This window comes from Oculina patagonica, chromosome 1 (assembly GCF_052425735.1).
Source record: "Oculina patagonica isolate OP01 chromosome 1, crgOcupat, whole genome shotgun sequence".
Lineage (NCBI taxonomy): Eukaryota > Metazoa > Cnidaria > Anthozoa > Scleractinia > Oculinidae > Oculina > Oculina patagonica.
The window spans coordinates 12,067,077-12,086,716 of NC_135758.1; the positions used below are offsets into that span (position 1 = coordinate 12,067,077).

At 37.3% G+C, this 19,640-nt stretch overlaps 2 protein-coding genes across 2 annotated transcripts; one reads left to right on the forward strand and one right to left on the reverse strand.

The window, feature by feature from the left end:
* Positions 1-5,540: 5,540 nt before the first annotated feature.
* Positions 5,541-8,576, forward strand: LOC144648636 (uncharacterized). The gene is made up of 4 exons (XM_078508145.1): positions 5,541-5,641; positions 6,388-6,541; positions 7,289-7,397; positions 8,427-8,576. The coding sequence occupies exons 1-4, from the start codon at positions 5,566-5,568 to the stop codon at positions 8,520-8,522; spliced, it is 435 nt and encodes a 144-aa protein (XP_078364271.1). The 5' UTR covers positions 5,541-5,565; the 3' UTR covers positions 8,523-8,576.
* A 9,128-nt stretch (positions 8,577-17,704) lies between these two features.
* Positions 17,705-18,586, reverse strand: LOC144648644 (ganglioside GM2 activator-like). The gene is made up of 2 exons (XM_078508152.1): positions 18,410-18,586; positions 17,705-17,839 (listed from the first exon to the last, which is right to left on the reverse strand). The coding sequence occupies exons 1-2, from the start codon at positions 18,569-18,571 to the stop codon at positions 17,750-17,752; spliced, it is 252 nt and encodes an 83-aa protein (XP_078364278.1). The 5' UTR covers positions 18,572-18,586; the 3' UTR covers positions 17,705-17,749.
* Positions 18,587-19,640: the final 1,054 nt, after the last annotated feature.

A 19,640-nucleotide genomic window follows, 5' to 3' on the forward strand; every position in this document is an offset into this window, starting at 1 on the left:
CAAGTTGTGGCTGTTAAATTATTTTTCTTGCCAAGTACTGTTATCATGTGTCCTGCTCCTGACAAAAATGTCATTGATAAATTTTTACAAATTGTATTATACAGTACATGTTGGCTTGATTATTTTGTTTGCACGTGCGACATTTACATTATTCCAATGGAACTGATAAGACAATACAGTGTTCATTACAATGTCAATGTCAATTTTTGTCCCTTTTCACTCACCCAGACGATATGACACCAATCTATTTAATTTAGTAAATTATTATTTGTACAGTATTTTAACTAAACATTAAATAATAAATAATAAATATATTTGTTGCACCTATTAGGGTGAAACTTGTTCATTTTATATATAATGCTCTTTTCTTGTCCCCAGAGGCAACAATGTTATTCTTGAGAACCAAGAATCATTTAGTTATGGACTCTGGGGACAAGATTGCGAAAAAGCTACAAGAACACTAATTCATTATGTCCACGCCTAATAATTAACAACAAATTATGTTCCAGGTGATGGGCTATGTCAACTCACAGCCTCTTAATGTTGAGGCCACTGAGAACAGAGTTTCCATTTATTCACTTGTCACTGGGTCATTGGCAGTACAGTTGAACCTCTTTAACGGAGCATTTTGTCAATTGTGATGATCCCTGTTCCCTAAAATATCCAAAACATACCTTTTGTTCATGAGTTCCCAATTATTTTATGGCCATGTTCTCTTGTTATCTGAAACCCCTGGGAGGTCTTTACGAACTTGTGGACTCCACCCACCCCCCCAGGAAGTGCTCGTTAAACTGACGACCACCCAGTACTGACGACCACCCAGTGGCAGTAGCCTTACCATTTTCACCCTTTCATGATTAATTTTCCGAGTTCAGTGGCTCATAGCCACTTTGAATAGTTATTTAATTTATTACCAATCAAGAAGCAGTAGAAACTTTGCTAGGGTTCAAGAAAAAATTATTGCTGTGGCAAATCCTTTTTTTACTTCTTATTATTACTCGATAGTAAAGGAAATTAAATTTTGTCTCCACGACCACCGTGTGAATATAAGAACTTGCGTGCATTGAAGGAGTCAGTAATGTAGACAAGATGATTTACCTGGGCAATAAGAAACGCCCACTAATGTCTCGAGTTCACTTATGTCCAGAAATGCACGAAATTAGGAAATTTTAGGTACGGCCTTGCGAAAATTACAAATTTTACGATTTTTAGTTAAGGTCTTGCGAGAATTACAAATTTTACGCTTTTTAGTTGGCAAAAGCAGAATTTACAAATTTGACGAATTTTCGTTACCGCGCTTTGCGAATTTTACAAAATTTTTCGCCGCCCTTTGTTATGTTCATTATAACGCACACGCAAAGTGGCGCTGCGGATTTTACAAATTAAATTTTCAAAAATTGCGGATTTTACAAGCTAAACGAGGCTAAAGTGGGTTTGTCACGGATTTTAACAGATTTTTAAACAGCCAAAGCCTGAGTACATACTTGTGTCGTAGGAAGCCTAAAAAATAATGGTCCATTTCAAACAATATTAGAGCAATGAAACTGTTAACAAGCGTCTTTGGCTGCTGATAGCTAGGATAGAAATGGTTTACAGCTTGAAACATTGAGGCTAGGCTTCAAGTTGTTTCCGCACGTATTAAAAAAACGATTTTAATTAGCCGGGGTTGGATTTCTTTCCACAAATTAAGGTTATATCTTTCTTTAGATGTTCAAAGAGCGCCCAACCGGTATCTGGGAGGTCATGGGTTCGATTCCCGTCGGGGACTCAGAATTTTTACTTTGTCCCATGCCCGTGTCATTGTTGAAAATTTCATTTTCATTATTTATCACCGAGCTTAAAATTTACCATCTTTATTATTTACAACACACTTGATGATTTCGACATTGCTGATACTAGCAGTATGCAGAACGCGTGTCACTTATCAACCTAGTAAATGGCCCAGCTCACCACGTGTCTCTCGTAGCTCAGTTGGTTAGAGCGCCCAACCGGTATCTGGGAGGCCATGGGTTCGATTCCCGTCGGGGACTCAGAATTTTTCTTTGTCCCTTGCTCGTGTTTGTTGAAAAATTCATTTTCATTTTTTATCACCGAGCTTAAAATTTACTATCTTTATTATTTACAAAGATAATGTTCTTCATGGAGTAAGTTGCTTACCACTAATTTTAGAGCAGTTTGGACCAAAAATCCACGAAATACCCGCAAGGTAGCTCCTTTAAAGTTCTTTGCCAGTCAGTTGGCCAGAAAAGAGGGCGCCCGAGTTTTCACTTGCGAGATAATGATACGTTAAAAATTGCTTTCCATTTCATCTTCAAAGTGCTCCAGCCTGAATTGATTTATTACACATTTTAAAAATACAGTAGAACCCCGATAACTCGAACTTGGATAACTCGAACAACCCCGCTAACTCGAACAAACTTCCATTTCCTTTGGATATGACCCCACTTTTCAGTCATTTTTACTCGGTTAAATCGAACTCGGATAACTCGAAAACCCCGCTAACTCAACCTAAATTTCGTTTCCCTTGATCAAAGTTTGGGTGAAATCTACCCCAATAACTCGAATTCTGGCTCTTACAACTCGCCACAGTTGCACATTGAAATATTCCACCAGCTCTTCTTGTCGTGTATTTGGATTTAAACACTAAAACGAACACTGCAGCAATTAAATTTTAATTGAGCAACGAACAGATCATGTATTTGACAGTCATTTTTCACTCAAGTTAAAAATGTATGCTTGTTTGAAAGTTTCTGACGAGAAAAGTTTAATTTGCACTGTACTGTGCACTGAAGTGCTAAAAACCAGTTAACTATCAATTATTAACATGGCAAATTGAATATTCAGTCGACCCCGATAACTCGAAACCCCGCTAACTCGAACTGTTTTTCGTTTCCCTTCAGTGTTCGAGTTACCGGGGTTCCACGGTACCAGTCAAAAGTGCGATGTTGAAAAAATGTATGCCCGGGTCTATAGCCCTGTAGGTTAGTACGCCGCTTAGTATAGCTAACAATCGTGGGTCGTGGGTTGCAGATGTGGATAAAGTCGTGGGTAGCAAAAACCGTTCTTTGACGAAGATTTGATGGAGGAGCTCGGGAAATGAAGAAATTTAATTTTTGCATTCGAACGTGGTCAAGCTGCAACGGTACAAAATGGCGTAACTAAGCATGTTTCTTGTTGGTTTATATTCTCAAATGGCAATGCTATTAGCCTACAATTCCGGTTGTTCTTCTCCCTTGATTGATTCTATCTGTTCTGCTCCTACATGTAACCCAGCAAACATCGTCCTTGTCCGTTAACTCCTGGAGTTGCACAGCCGAACCCTTAAAAACGTAAATTATAAACATGCATAAATTGTGCAAAACATATATATTCCATGCGTCATTTTCTCTCGAGAAGCAATTATTTTTTTCTGCGTTTTATATGCTTATACAGAAGGTCAAAAATGATCATAGCAGCGAATTTCCAATTTAAGCAATTGGAATAAAGAAGCCTAAAAAAGATTCAGGGCTTCAACGGGATTCGAACCCGTGAACATCGCAAATACCGGTGCGATCTCTACCAACTGAACTAGGAAGTCACACTTTAGGAGCGAGGTCAATTGTGAGTTAATATTTTCCCGTGAGAGGAGTGAAATGATGTAATTTATATAAAATAATTAATATATGAACTGCAATTTGCTCTAGCCTGACTTTTTTGATTGCACATTTTAAAAGTACGAGTCAAAAGTGTGATAAAATTGCTTGCCGGGTCTGCTAGCCTATAGACAAGCTACGCCGCTTAGTATAGCTAACAGTCATGGGTCGTGGGTAGCAAAAAAGTTTTAAAAAACGACACTGTTTGCGTTGGAAAATAGCCCGTGGCACATTGATTGACGCTTTTTAGTTCTATAGAAGCTAAATTATATTTTTTCAATGGGCTATTTCGGTTCTAAAGAAAATGAAAAATATTTACCAAGCGTTTCACAAAACTCTTTAAAAAGTTTGAATGAAATTAAATCGGAACAGCTGTGACAATACCGGTCGTAGCTAGACGAGTATTTCCACAACTGGCTTCGATTTTCAAGAGGAATGAATCCATTATTCTGATTGGGTCATGGAGTTGCAAAATTGCTAAGGCAAGGGACACGTATGTTGCATGATAATAAAAGACGAATAATCACAAACGTCTTTTGATACCTATTGCATGAACATGCATAAATTGATCATAGCAATGTATTTCCAATTTAAGCAATTGGAATAAAGAAGCCTGAAAAATATTCAGGGCTTCAACGGGATTCGAACCCGTGAACATCGCAAATACCGGTGCGATGCTCTACCAACTGAACTAAAGTCACACATTGGGAGCGAAGTCAATTGTGAGTTCATACTTTCCCGTGAGAGGAGTGATTGATGTTATGTATATGAACTGATTCATATCTGAACCGCGGATGTGTATGAAAAAAATAAATGATCATTGGAATGAATTTCTCATTTTAAGCAATTGGAATAAAGAAGACTAAGAATAATTCAGGGCTTCAACGGGATTCGAACCCGTGACCTCTGCGAATACCAGTGCGATGCTCAAGCAACTGAGCTTTAAAGCCACACAATGGGAGCGAGCGAGTTGTGAGTTCGTATTTTCCCGTGGGAGGAGTGAAATGATGTAATTTATATAAAACGATTCATATATAAACTGCAATTTGCTCTAGCCTGAATTTTTTATTGCACATTTTAAAAGTACGAATCAAAAGTGCGATAAAATTGCTTGTCGGGCCTGCTGGCCTGTTGACAAGCTACGCCGCCTACTATAGCTAACAGTCATGGGTCGTGGGTAAAGTCGTGGGTAGCAAAAAAGTTGGTAAAAAACGACACTGTTTGCGGTTGGAAAATAGCCCTTGGCACATTGATTGACGCTTTTTAATTCCATAGAAGCTAAATAATATTTTTTTCAATGAGCTTTTCCGGTTCTAAAGAAAATGAAAAATATTTGCCAAGCGTTTCACAAAACTCTCTAAAAAGTTTGGATGAAATTAAATCGGAACAGCTGTGCCATACCAGTCGTAGGCGAGTATTTCCACAACTGGCTTCGATTTTCAAGAGGAATGAATCCATTATTCTGATTGGGTTATGGAGTTGCAAAATTGCTAAGGCAAGGGAGACGTATATTGCATGATAATAAAAGACGAATAATCACAAACGTCTTTTGATACCTATTGGAATAAAGAGAAAGCTTTGAAGTGTAATGAGCCTTAAAATCAATTTTCTAGCATTTACTAACAGGGCTAACCTACCCAGTTTCTCAATCTAAATGATACTAGTGTTTTCACTATAATATTTACAAAGCGTTTAAAGATACTTTAAAGGTGTGATTGCAGAGGCTTGGTGTTTGGTCCTAAGGATAAATATGTGTTTTACCCGTTTTCTCAGTTGGAAGGTGCAGTGGGAGATAACAACTGTTGAACAATATTTACCCGTGCATTCAATATATCCATATTTGTATTTCACTTATAGTGCATCGTACGGAATGGTTAAATAGCCGCCTTCATGCAGCGAATGCTTCACTTTGTTTTATCGCAACAAAGCTACCATGGTCTTCAGACACATTTTCGTTCTTGTGATCTTCGCTTTTGCAGTTGATGCTCTGCGGGTGAATAACTGTAAAGGTAAGCAATTGAACATTTTTGTTTTATATCAAGGAAATATTTCTACTTCTAGGAAGCATAAATGTATTTAGAATATAGCTTTAAACGCACGATGGAATTCCAGCGGTCATTGTTTTTAACGTTTTTACGTTTTCTTCTTGCAAATATCCTCCAATTCAATTAAACAAGATTTCTTTTAATGGTCGATGTTTCGTTCGGTTCGCTCATTCCCAAAAAGCATACAATTATCAGTTGGTACGACTGACTGATTTCAACGAACTAAGAAACATACCTAAAACATAGAAACTCAAGCAACATTTTGTAGAAGCTTAAGAGTACTCCACCCGATGACAGGAAACTATAAGAGAAGCCATAATGGACAAAGATGGCGATGATGGAAATGGATTAAAATATTGAAAAAAAGTACTGCGGCTTGCAATTAACAATATTACTTAAATTCCCTAAATTTGTTTTTTTCAAAACTCTTTCTGAGGCATCAAAAAGTAATTTTTTTTTTTGTTTTTACCTGATATACGAAAAACTGGCGACATCAGACTTGTAATAGCTACGCACTTGAAACAGATGGCTTTTTTTGGACACCGTTTATAACGCATGCAGCTTCATGGTTTAAAATCATTTGTCCTCTCTAATAAAGGGAATTCGCCTGTAAGGATCAATGAAATAAACTTCTCCCAAGCCATTTTTTTAAGAGAAACCTTCCATAAAGCAGCTTCTAAGTTTAATATCATTTGTCCTCTCTTATACAGGGAAAATGCCCGTAAAGATCGAATTCATAAACACCTCCCCACTCAGAGCTGGTGCCAGAGCCAACTTCAATGGCAGGTTTACAGTATCTGGGGCAACTGGAACCAACTTCAGACTCTTTGTCACCTTGAAAAGGGGAGGGCAAAACTGGCGCTCGTAAGTTTTACAGCTACGATCGAATTAAAACTTTGTTAATACTTAAACTACGAAACGTTTAGCGGATCAAATTTCTGACAAAAAACATAATTTTAATACGAATATTTCATTGTAGCATGTATATTTGGGGAATATACATGTTACGGCAAAATTAAGTCCCAATTGAGCACTTTTAACCATTAATATGCTGAAACTTCTCCAAAAACAGGTTTTTTTAACCGTTAATTGATTTTCTTGGCTCTACGTTCCTAAATTTCTCTAAACTTTGCTAGAAATGCACTTTCTGACACTGCAGTAGGTTTTTGATGCAATTTCCATGTACAAATGTACAACATTTTACTTGGCGCATGCGCATAAGTCAAAATTTGGACTTTTTTTTGCTGAACCGTTCCGATTTTTTTTCCTTGCTCTTTTCCTTTTCGTTTTTCCCTCATGAATAGACAACAGGATATTTAAATACACCTCACAGTTTAATTGTCGTCTTCATGGTCAAGATAGCCTGCGTTGCAGTCGACTTCTTTCAAAGCGAGCGGAGTGAACGGACAGACGGAAGGACGGGCGTGCAAACGAGCGACGAGTTCGCTTTGTTCACTCCGCAAACTTGGAAAGGATTTGACTTTAAGCTGAAGCACTGATTTTTCAATGCTAACTAATTGCGGTTTTTGAGTCTATGAGCTTGTTTCGTTGCCGGGTTGATGAATTAACGGTTAGATGTTAATGAAATGTTATTTTTCTTTTCCCGTTTAGCCAAACAAACCTCAGTTGCCGCAAGTTGGTGCAGGGTGGATGTCCTCCGGGGCGCGGTACCTACAACGCTAAGAACCAGAGAGTCTTACTTCCAGCTTTCCTTCCGGGTGTAAGTAATATGACAAAAATGGATTTCCTTCTATAAGACCTAAAGGGGCTGAGTTACAATACCTTTTAAGGTTCAGACTTTTCTCCAAATCCAAAAAGCCAACAAGTAATAGCGGAGCTCCCAGCGCAGAGCAGAGCCCCATACCTATAGAAAATTTCCAGAACCATGCTTTTGGTTTATCATGGTCATCATGGCTAGCGGCACGGTTCGCAGACGCGTGCGCCTAGCGAGGACGACCACGTACGTACGTATGGCAATACTCCAGAAATAGGTTAAGGTCAAGGTTAATACAGCCTAACGTCAGCTTGGATATCCATGTTATGGTTAATTAACAGTTGTCAAAAGAAGGTATCCGCTGACTAGTAACACACGACCATATCGCCGGCTCAGATATGTAACTCGTCGAGGTCGAATGATTTTGTGAAGATTACCACTGACGAAGTAATGGTTTGCATTGGATCACGGGCTCAAGTCCTATATTTTTCTGTCAACGGTCAGTTAATTCGGAAAACAAAAAGGGCAAAGTAAACTGGGGAGCTCCGCTTTTAGTCTTGGCTAAATCTATTCAATACAGTAGTCTGTATTCTGTTAGATAAAAGCTTAAACCAAAGTATGCAAACACCAAAAGATGTGATAATAAAACAAAGAAGGAGCAGGACAGTAGTAAAATACTGAGTAAAACAATTGAGCTAAAAAAGCAGCAACAATTTTCAAGGGTATCATTCACTTCAACTTCGAAGTTCTTTTAAAAACTTTCATTATTAAACTATTATCATCATCATCATCATCATATCATTATTAGTAGTAGTAGTAGTAGTAGTATAATATTAATATTGAGATGAATTTCGAACAACAAACGTAAAAAAATCACAAACTGCAGCCTACCTCTTTGAAATAGATTTTTAATTACTACTTTCATGCGCGTCTATAACCCATATGAACGCAGACAGACAATCGCCTGTTGTTTCAAGCAGGCGACCATCGCTTGTTTAATTTGTGATCTTAACAGGTATATGTTTTATATTTCAGGGAAGCTACCAGGTAGACGCTGTTTTGAGAGAGAGAGGAAGCAACAGAAAAATTGCTTGCGGGAACTTTCGAGTGAACATACAAGCTCGAGGTTAATAAAGCTTCTTGAGGAGATAAAGAGAGAAACAGAATAAAGAGCTGAATGAAACACTTAAGACTTCTTATTTTATGAATGTATGTGCTTGCGCACGTGACCACAATATATTAATTTATACAACACCCCGGCCCGATTTCAGTGCGTCACAGGTTACTTTTACAAAAGCGTTTTTTACAATTACTGAAGAAATTCTCGCGCGCGGATTGGGTATTTTTTTGTCAATAAAAGTACAGACGCATGCAACTCGTTGCTGACGCAATCAGCGAAGGTTTTGTCAAACGTTTCAGCACTGATTTAGCGCTGCATTCTTGATGAGGCGAGAATTTTACCACAAAACTATAAGTCTTCAATGAGAAAATCGTCTACAATTTATCGGTTAAAACTTTTAAGTTTTAAGATAAAACTTTTTTGTCAAACGTTTCAGCATTGATTTAGCGCTGCATTCTTGATGAGGCGAGAATTTTTATCACGAAACTTTAAGTCTTCAATGAGGAAATCATCTAAAATTTATCGGTTAAAACTTTTGAGTTTTAAAGATAAAGCTTTTTAAGTTCTTAAATCGGCGGTGAACGTGAATGCGTGCTGTCAATGAAATTATGAAGCTAAACCGCGTTTTAGGGGATTATTTTGTGAACACTCTTCACTGGATTGAAGGTTAGCTGAACAATTCGAAGTTTCTCTTGTACTTCTGGCGGTATTCTTATCAAACATTTAATTTATGTGCCTATGAATGTGATTCTCCGAATTACAGCGACGAAATTTAGATTCTGCGGCTGCACGGCAATCGCATCTTCCTCGCATATTTCTTTCCTTCGTTTTAAAATTAATTTTGGATTTTTTATTTTAAAAAACAAATCAACATCGGTTTTTTATGCGCCTGTCCTGTATTGATGATAAATTTCGTCATAACATTGTCAAAGTTTCCACTCGCCTAACACTTTGACAATGCTAATATATAGATTTAGGCAAGCCTAAAAGCGGAGCTCCCCAGTTAATTATTTTGCACTTTATTGAAACCTGAATCAAGCCTAAATTTTAAGGCTAAGAATATAATATTCGTTTTATTTTTTTTTTTTATAAATTTTAATATTGTTACTTACTTTTTTTTTACCGTGTCCCGGGGGGGGGGGGGGAAGAGGTACTCCCTAAAATTACTCAAGGGGTGTGCCACTGAGTCGCGAGACTCTGGACCTGTTCCAGAGAAAAACGGCCAATTGCGACCCTGTTCCAGAAAACAGTGCAAAATAGGTACCCTGTTCCAGACAATATCCAAAAAAAAATATGAAGATAGATATAAAAACACTAGCGTACATCACAAAGCGCCACTTGATTTGTCTGTGGCTTGGAGAAAAACCAATGAGAGGAGCGGATTTTCAAGCTAAACTTGATAGTGTTCCACAGTCAAAAGAGTGATTGTATACCCTGTTTCAGAGAGAGAGGCAAAAGGCATACCCTGTTGAGCAGCACATACCCGAAGCCCTTATATGGGAGTACCGTATACAGCAACACCAAATAAGCCGAGAACAAACAAAATCAACAAAACGTTTTAATTCCACCGACAAATCCAGAAGTCTGGATGGGAAATAGCTGCAAAACGGGAATTATGTAACCTTCGTAGATAAGGAGGGGGAGTAGGGGATTGGGGTAGATAGGCAATATGAAAAGCAACACTTAACATTAGAGTATATAGGAAATATATACATCTACATAAGATATTTAATTTTCTTTTTTCATTCATTCATTTGTTTTTATTTTCACTATTTGCCTATATTTTAATTTAATGGAAATGGCAGAGGTCATACATGTAGCAAAGGGTTTACAGCATATGCAACAATGCCAAGCAAACGGAGTGAAAGCTAACCACAAGCAAACTAGAGTGAAAGCTAATCCCAAGCACACCGGATGAATAAAGCTAACTGCGAGCAAACAGGGGTGAACCTAACTACAAGCAAACCGGAGTGAAACTAACTGAAGCAAAGAAGGGACATCTGTAACCCCATCCCACCCCCCTCCCCCCCCCCCAAAAAAAAAGGATGATAGCACCTTTTTATTTTTACATGTCTTTTTGAGTCCCCTTCCTCTTAAGGGGTTTACTCATTACAGAAATAAAAAAAAAAAATTGGAAAAATATTTTTTTGTCAAACTCAGTTTTGTTCTTGATTACGCAGAAAAAATAGAATATGTTTCTTGTATAAAATATGAAGAAAAAAAAGCATAATACTTTGACTGCTCTTTAAAAATTTGTATGCTTTATTTCACATTTTGAGTCATGTTGCCCATCGATGAAGTTCACAAAGTAAGAATGAGTCAAATTGGTTGCAGGTACCTAATGGATACGAATTTAACTGCAGATTTTCACTATTTTAACATTATAGCTGTTCTTATAAATTGTACGCAGCATACAACACATAAGAATGAAATTGGTATTGCATATGCTTGCAATCACGATTTTAACGTCTATACTTAAAATTACAGTACCACCAGTTTCAGCATTACCAATCCAAATTCAATTATTACATTGCTTTTTAACTCCACTACCTCCCCCAAGGTCACCAAAGATCTTATGATATACAGTATTAGACAACTACATAAGTCTTGTAGTCGAGGGCTCAAAATATTTGGACACTTACAGTCATGTTAACCGGCCAAAGAATTTTAGCTTGTCAATGTTTCACCAGCAAAAAGAAAATAGCATTTTAACTCCCATTCATTTCTGCTGTTACTGTTTTGCTGCATAAATTATTCTTAAAAGATCACTTCATAATGCCCTTGTTACATCTAAAAAGATGAAAGAGACAGGTCAATCAAGAATTTTTCAAGTACACTTAAATCGATTAAAATATAAACTTTCCATTCAGCTACAGTACTATCTCAAAATGGCATCAGAAGACACCCAAACATCAAGCTGATATCTAATCCTTCCTGTTTTCTTTTGATGTCCTTGTCCACATTCTTTCTGTGTCTTGCCGAATAGTCCCTAAAAAGTCACGCCACAAAAAAAAAAAAAAAAAAACACTACGAAGTTATAATGAAGAAAATTACGATACCTATTTTAACAGAATAAGCAAGACTATTTTTTTACGAACTGCGAATCAACACAGAAAAAAAACCGTCCGAACGACTCGAACAACGCTACTCAAACTCACTCCATTTCCCTGTTTGACCCCACTTCATCATCCCGACCGCCCCGTCCAATATTTTTTTCAAAATTCAACTTTACCCTAAATCAAGAACTGCACTCGCACTGCCAAATTTACATCCAAAAAGAATGTGTCGCAAGTTCGAAAATAAGCAACAACGAAAAAATCAATCAACCCCGCCTCGACCCCGCACGTTTTTCCCAAGTAGTGGAAAACGAAACGACACAAGCACGAACATATACTTACAGCGCACGATGTCGCGAACATGATGCACGAGACACACAACACCAGGATAACATATTTTAAAAAAAAATAATAAAGCCCCAGAGATAACACATGTTTGCGACACGCGAAAAAGACACTCGTTTGTGACCGAGTAAAAAGGGGACGGCCACCCCAGACTCCCACTCTGTCGAACGCATTATCGCTATTTTAGAAACGGACGAGGAAAAATTAGACACAAGACAGAGTTAAAAAATAATGTACAGACAGCGAGGAAAGCGACAATTTGCCAGAGTGTAAGACTAGACGAAGCGTAGTGTGAGGAGGCGAATAAGATAAGCTCAAAACGTTTGTTTTAAATAATTATTGCCTATACTTTAAGTTATAAGTTTTTGACATTTTTGAAATAGAAAAAATAAAAAGAGAGATATAAAATCAAAACTAGTCAAATAAAAAACATGGAGTAAATGATCGATGAATGTACGAATATAAACGATAAAATCGATTATTAAGATCGATTCACGATACGATGAATATCGACACACGAAACACAAATAGCGACACACGACAATAACAACGACGCAGCCACGATACCACACTACCCCTCACCCCCTCTTTAAAAGGTTTATCCCCTCCCCTATCCAAGAGTAAAAAAAGAGAAAAAAAAAAAGAAAAAAAAAAAATTAAAGATAAAAATAACATTCGCCAGAAAGATTTAAAAATTTAATAATATTCAAGCAAAATCAATAAATATAATTAAAATGAATTTGTATAGTAAGAAAAAAAAAAATAAAGAGATTTTACTCACCTCACAGTTGGCCGCAGTAGGTACACTCGTTGCTCGTTTTTCTCCGTTCCCTTGTTTCCGCTATTTTTTGCCTGTTTCCTCGGCACCTCTCTTGTATTTTAGTCGCTTCTCGCTACTTTCTACTTCGACAGCGGTATACTTTCGCCTGCTTTCTGTCCGTTCGATCTCTCGCGATCTCTTTCCCGTCGATCGTCCCTTTCCTCGAAGTTAAGTTTACCCTCCTTATACGAAAAGGAGAAAATAAATTTAGATAGAGACCCACACTGAAAATCGCGGCGATGACCAAGATCCGGAGTGGCACCGCGTGCCCCCTTTTTTATTTTTGTCAGCGTTTGCAAGGAAAGAGAAAGAAAAAAAAAAAACAAAACAAAAAGGAAAGAGGAAAGAATAATAAATAAGCTCCGGCCGACGCGAATAACGTTGCGACAAAGACAACGGAACCGTATGAAGAGAGAATTATAAAGAAAGCAAAAAGAAAAAATAAGAAGTAAAATGTTTAATAAAGTCCCCGGAGCGCCGAAAGAGTAAAATATCAGCAAGAAAATCGAGCACGTATTTTTGCCAGCGTAGACAAGGGAATAAAAAAAGAAAGAACGGGCGTATTTGTTAGCTTAATTTACTCGTGCTTATTTATTCTAAATTGCACTCGAAATCATGTGATTACTGGTACTTATCATCAATAACATAACAGACGCATAAAAGACTGATGTCAATTTGTTAATTTGAAAAAGAAAACTTTAAGCGATTTCTTCGAATTTTTAAAGCCTGACAGAAGAATCCTGAAATAATGTAACATAATTACAATAATGTAATGCTACCAGTATCACCCTCCCGGGGAGAATTTGTCTTTTCTTCGATCTTTATGAGCGTTTAAATTTCCCGCTCGTATGCTAATCGAAAACTTCGTCAAATCCCTCGTGTGTTCTGAAGCTGTTGCGCCATTGTTCAAAAATGGCCATATAGGGTCATTTTTCGCTTGTAAAACAAAGCCTATTGTTATCAAAGTTGAAACGCATTTCTTGATACGGTAATCCTTACCGTAAAATTTACAAAATAGCGACTTGCTCTTGCTCTAAAAACTGCTCTATTATCCTGTCTGCCTCACCTGCCGCATTGATGTTGTAGCTATCTTGACTAAATACCACCCCTTTTAAGGCTGATACCACTTAAAATTTGTTGACGGTGTTAAGGTTTTAAGATCGGAGATTTACATCAAATCTTAGCAATCAATAAGATTGGACGATTTTACGCGAAATATTGAGAGAATGAAAAAATGATGCAATTGCAACTTGCAAAAAAAAACTTTTGATTTGTTTTCATCATTTTTTGAAGCTAGCGCTAGAACACGATATTTCAAAGGTTAATGCTAAAACTTAGCTTAGCGTGTTCGTTCGTCCAGTTTGAAGAATTTCGGACGGATGATCAGGTACTTTTGCTTTCTAAGTTGCGCGTCGCTTTGCAACGTGCATGGCGTATTTAATTATAATGTGTTGTTGGACGAGCACTGTTATTTTCAAATTCCCCACGATTATATTCCGCTTGGGAATTGCACGTTCAAAAGCACAGCTACTTTGTCAAATTTACGTTAAGGATCATCACGTTACTTTCGGTGAATAAACTTTAACAATTTGCCAGTTTGTTTGGGAACATAACAAACGATTTCACCGTAGTATATTAAAAATGATCTTTTTTTTTTTCTAAAAGAAGGCTTCAGAAAACCGCCAATAACCTAAAAAAATCTTGCCTAATCGCCACATTTTTGTGAAGATTTTACATTATTTCAGGATTTGTCTGTCAGGCTTTAAGAAATCTAAGAAATCGCTTAATGTTTTCCTTTTCCAAAAACGCGTTTTAAAAGGGACTTTGTCAGAGCAATAAATAGCATTGTCCCTTTTTATTTTTCGAGCCAGCAAGTTTAAAGTAGAAGATCACAGAGCTGTAGGCAACTTTTATTCTCACTCTCTACAATAAACTGTTGACAATGAAAGCTTATAACATTGTCGTTTTTATACTGAATGGAGAAAGCCCTCAAGTTGAAAAGAATAATGTTTAGCAAAAAAGATAAATATTAACGATTATAGCCGTTTTCATTCATCTCCTGTTTAATCTTGTTTCTGCGAATTTGAGCTTTAAAACAAGAAGTATCAGGAAGGGAAACAGTCGTGATATAACAATAAAGTTGATGTTCGCGGGCGTATTGGCCCGACTCAGGCTCATTTTAGCCCGAGCCGTAGGTAAGGGCTAAAATGAGTTCTGAGAAGGGCCAAAAACATGCTTACGCCCAAGCATATTAACTCTATTACTATTACAATAATTTAAGAAGACACTCAGAAAATCGAAACAGTGAGCGATATCGTGAACAGAATGGAGCCAGGTTATAAAATTTTACGCAAAGTTCAAGTATAATGCCAACTGCCAGTTTAGTTAAAAGCGCAATTAATTTTAATTATTCTATATAGCTAAATGATGACTATTTCTTTGCCGTCGACCCAATTCTACAATTGCCTTTTCAAGCTTACCGTTGATTGTTTTAACTAATTTTGCAGTTTTCTGCCGAGTTTCTTCAATTACGTTGACTTGCAATGGCAGTGTTCGTGATATCAGTTTAGAATTTCTGGCCGCGAATTGCGGACGTCTCTCTTCGCGTTTCGCAAGTAGTAGCGGGAGCGAATGAGAGCCGGCTGTATTCGCAGGCTACGTAGATTCGCCCTTATTTTCACTCCAGATCCACCAAAACGGTCAGGTTGAAACATAATATGTACCCCTTGAACCTCTTTTGGGAAAATGCCATAACGTGGATTCAGCCCTATGGTCACTCCAGGTCAAGCAGAATTACATAAGTTTCCTCATACAGGGAACTCAAAATGAAGATTTTTGGTACTTGTGATTTCAAATGCCACCACGTAGTTTCAGCTTAAATTTTCACTTCAGAACAACCAAAACGACCAGTGTACACCAAGGGTCTTTGTAGGGAAAATGGTTACTCTAGGTCCAACACAATCAAATGAGTTCCCTCACATGGGGAACATTTGGCACTTGTGATGAAATGCCACCACGTAGATTCAGAAACATACCGGTAATAAACATGATATGTACACTTGGACACTCCAGGTCCAAAACAATCAAGTAAGTTCCCTCACACAGGGAACTCAAATGAAGATTTTTGGCCCTTGTGATTTGAAACGCCGCCTCGTAGAGTAAGACTTATTTTCTCTCCGGCTCCACCAAAAACGGCCGGTTTGACACTTAAATATGTACACTGGGGGATTTTTTTTGCAAAATTCCACCACGTGGATAAGATGAGTCCCTTTACAAGGGAAACTCAATATGATTTTTATCCCTTGTGATTTTAAATTCCACCACGTAGAGTAAGCCTTATTTTTTTACTCTAGATCCAACAAAAACGTCCGGTTTGAAACTTAAAATGTACAATGGGGACGTTTAATGCGAAAGTGCCACCACTTAGATTCTGCTTTATTTTCACATCAGATCCACCAAAACGGCCAGTTTAAAACTTATGTACACTTCGGGCCTTTTTTTAGGAAAATGGTCAATCCAGGTCCAACACAATCAAATGAGTTCCCTTACATGGGGAACTCAAAATGAAGTTTTTTGGCCCTTGTGATTTCAAATACCACCACGTAGAGTAATCCTTATTTTCACTCCAGATCCACCAAAAACGGCCAGTTGGAATTTTACAATGTACTCTATGGGCCTTTTCGGAAACAACCACTACGTGGATTTAGCATAATGGTCACTGCAGGTCCAACACAATCAAATGCGTTCCCTCACATTGGGAACTCAAAATAAAATTTTTGGCCCTTGTGATTGTAAATGCCACAATGAAGGTTAAGCCTTATATTCGCTCCACCAAAAAACGACCAGTTTCAAACTAAATCAAAGTCTCTTCGAGATACCGACTTTTTTGCATGAAGTATGAGTCGAAGGTTTATCCTGTGCATTGTTCAAACGGTTTTTTTGCAAGATGTTTTGGGAATCTCTGGTCACATTACGTGACCATCCGTAAAATTCACGAACAACCTGCCACTGAGCTGAAATTCAGTTAAAAATTTTTTTTTTTTTTTTTTTTATAAAAAAAAAAAAAAAAAAAAAAAAAAAAAAAAAAATATTATTATTATTATTATTATTATTATTATTATTTTTTACCCTATACATTCTTTCAAAGACTAGCATTCGCATAAAAACCAAGTCCCTTTATATCGATTCTAAAGTTTTATGAACTTTTCATGACTTTAATGTGCTATATGTCAATACTGTGGATACCGCGGTCACCTACTGGGTATAAACCAGCTAGTAGAAATAAGGAGATTCCTGGTGAGTCCAGGAGGGCTGGAAACCGCGCCAACTTTTCGCTTAATTGTGTGTAGGGCGAAAACTGTTCAAAGAGAAGAAAATGGATAAGGAACAGTTTGCATGTCAAATTCGGAGACTTTTATCGCTCGGGACTTTCGGCAACCGCAAAGTGCCGCCACGAGTACAGGGGCGAAACTTGCTTGCGATTTTTTTTTCACACATTTATTCACAGGAGATAGAATTCGCCATAATAGGGGTATAAAATCGCGCCTGTTGCCGCTACCTTATAATATAAATCCCTGGCAAAAGGATCGAACGTTTTGTCCAATATTTTGTTGGTTAAAAATTTCTGACCGACAAATTTGCAGGATAACAAGGACAAGAAAATTAAACTGTTTTTTGCAAGTGTCGTCATGAAACCGGACATTGTAACTGTTTCTTCCTTAGACAAGAGACCTGTCCATTCTTAAAAGTTTTTTGTCTGAAGACGCCTACGTTTTGATAAGGTTGGGCCTTCCATCCACACAAAATGGTTTTTTTTCCGGTGTAAGTCGTAAATGGGCTGCTGTTCTCAACTTAAATACTTAATGCGGGCAGGGGAATACATGCATAAAAGCTATTTCCATCATGTGCGCATCCCCAAGAATACTAACTATTGTCGGTAGATATCACATGCACAAGTAAGAAGGCTAAAGTCTTTCATTCAACAGTTTATTGTAATTCTCTTCTTACAAGAACCTTTTTAAGCTGTAATATCCACCATCACTTCCACGCATGATATACGTTGCTTGTTTTCTTTGTCCCTCAGATCTCCAATAACCTTGTAATTTCCCTGAAATATAAAACATATACCTTTATAGTTCACAAATAAACGATGGTACCTGCTTGAATTCTATCTGCGTTTATAGGATAAATAAGCACATATAAGCTATAATTCTTTATATTGTGATTTCAAGGAAGTATGTTGCATTTTTTTGTTCAAACCTATAATTTGGACAAGACATGTCTTTTCACTTGTTCTATAGCCTATTAGCTTTATGAGCAGCAGTTTTTTGCAATTCTAACAAAAACCACCCATAGAAAATAAACTCTACACTTTTGGTTAGTGTACATGAAAAAAATTCTGCTTTTTAAAGTTCGACTGTTCTGCTCTTTTTTTCCTTGTTGGCGCCTTACTAACAGCCCCTTCTCCCCCCTACCCACCACTCCCCAGCACATTTTAAAAGCCACGCCTGCCTTAATCTTTTTAGTTTACTTTTTACGTATCTGGTGTCTGAAAATTTTATGTAGCTGTATCGTATTGGCGTTTTTGATTTGAAGAAAAGTCTGAACCTTAAAAGATGATCTAACTCATCCCTTCTGTTTCTCATCGAAGGAAATCCATTTTAATTACACAACGTACATTCAGTAGGAAAGATGGAATGCTGACATCAGGCAGAGCCAGTTCTTGTTCCTTAACGACGTAGATACCATGTTTCAGAGGACACTGCGCCCCTTCAAGCGATCCCACCAACTTATCACATGTGATGTCTTTTTCGCTAAACGGGAAATAAAAAAATGTCATTCCATGTACATTTCAATTGTATTTTTCCGTTATTATATTCGTAGTTTGTATGTAGTAGATAAAATATGAGCGGGAGATCTGTATGGGCGTTTACAATGGCGAGCCGATAGGCGAGCCATTGTAAACGCCCATACAGATCGGACGCGAATATTTTATTCTACTTGTGAAATGAAAACAATAAATTGAATGCAAAGTATTATTATGCGAATCAGTAGAGATCTGTATCAAAAGTTAATGAATACTAATTAGCTGAGCAGGAGTTTGTATCAAAAGTTAATTATATTGATTGATTTGTATGGGGGTTTACAGCTGTGTACATGTGATCTGAATACTGTGCTGGGATTGGTTTGCACCCTCATGAATTATTAATGAATTTTACAATGTAAGTTACAAATTACCTTTTAAAATTTGCAATAAGAGGCTTAGGATATGCATTTTAAATGTTACGTTCCCATGAATGCAACGCTTTCGAAAAGTTTTTGTCACAGAATAAGGGACTATGCAATAATTATTTGGTGGGGGGTGGGGATTGAGAAACCATAGGGGAATAGGGAAAAATTACAACTACAGAGAGGGGGCCATGTTCCAATTTTAGTTAGCGAAACTGATTGGTTTAAGGGACAGGTTTTCTTTTCTTGACTTTAAAGTGCATAAAATTGTGCGTTTAGGACTACTAAAATGGTTAGACTACTGGCCCTCGTTTTCTTTGGGCAATCGCCAGCTCGGCTGTGCCTCATTGACTATTCGCTTATAGGAAACCACGTGGTCTAATTGTTAATGAATTTGAAATCAAGTATTTATACTTGCTTAGACTGGAATAAAACTGGCTGGTTAGAGTATCAACTCCAGGTGTTCTAATCTCTGAACTGGCTGATTATTTAATATTTTTCTGTCTGTCAGGCGTTTGGCAATGAATTTTCGCTGTAAATTTATTAAAATGGTACTACTTTATTGGCACCAGGTTGTAATGAAACAAGAACCCGTAAAAGAAAAGTTGAGCTATGATGTTTAGTTCAGTGTAAAAGAAAGATGTCATTGTATGTGTAGGAAAGCCTACATAGTGGCTGCG

Coding starts and splice junctions, on each gene's coding strand:
- LOC144648636 (XM_078508145.1), top strand. CDS start 5,566: ATGGTCTTCAGACACATTTTCGTTCTTGTGATCTTCGCTTTTGCAGTT. Junction 5,642..6,387: donor GCGGGTGAATAACTGTAAAG/GTAAGCAATTGA, acceptor TCTCTTATACAG/GGAAAATGCCCGTAAAGATC. Junction 7,398..8,426: donor TTCCAGCTTTCCTTCCGGGT/GTAAGTAATATG, acceptor TTTATATTTCAG/GGAAGCTACCAGGTAGACGC.
- LOC144648644 (XM_078508152.1), bottom strand. CDS start 18,571: ATGACATTTTTTTATTTCCCGTTTAGCGAAAAAGACATCACATGTGAT. Junction 17,840..18,409: donor TTCCATCTTTCCTACTGAAT/GTACGTTGTGTA, acceptor TTTATATTTCAG/GGAAATTACAAGGTTATTGG.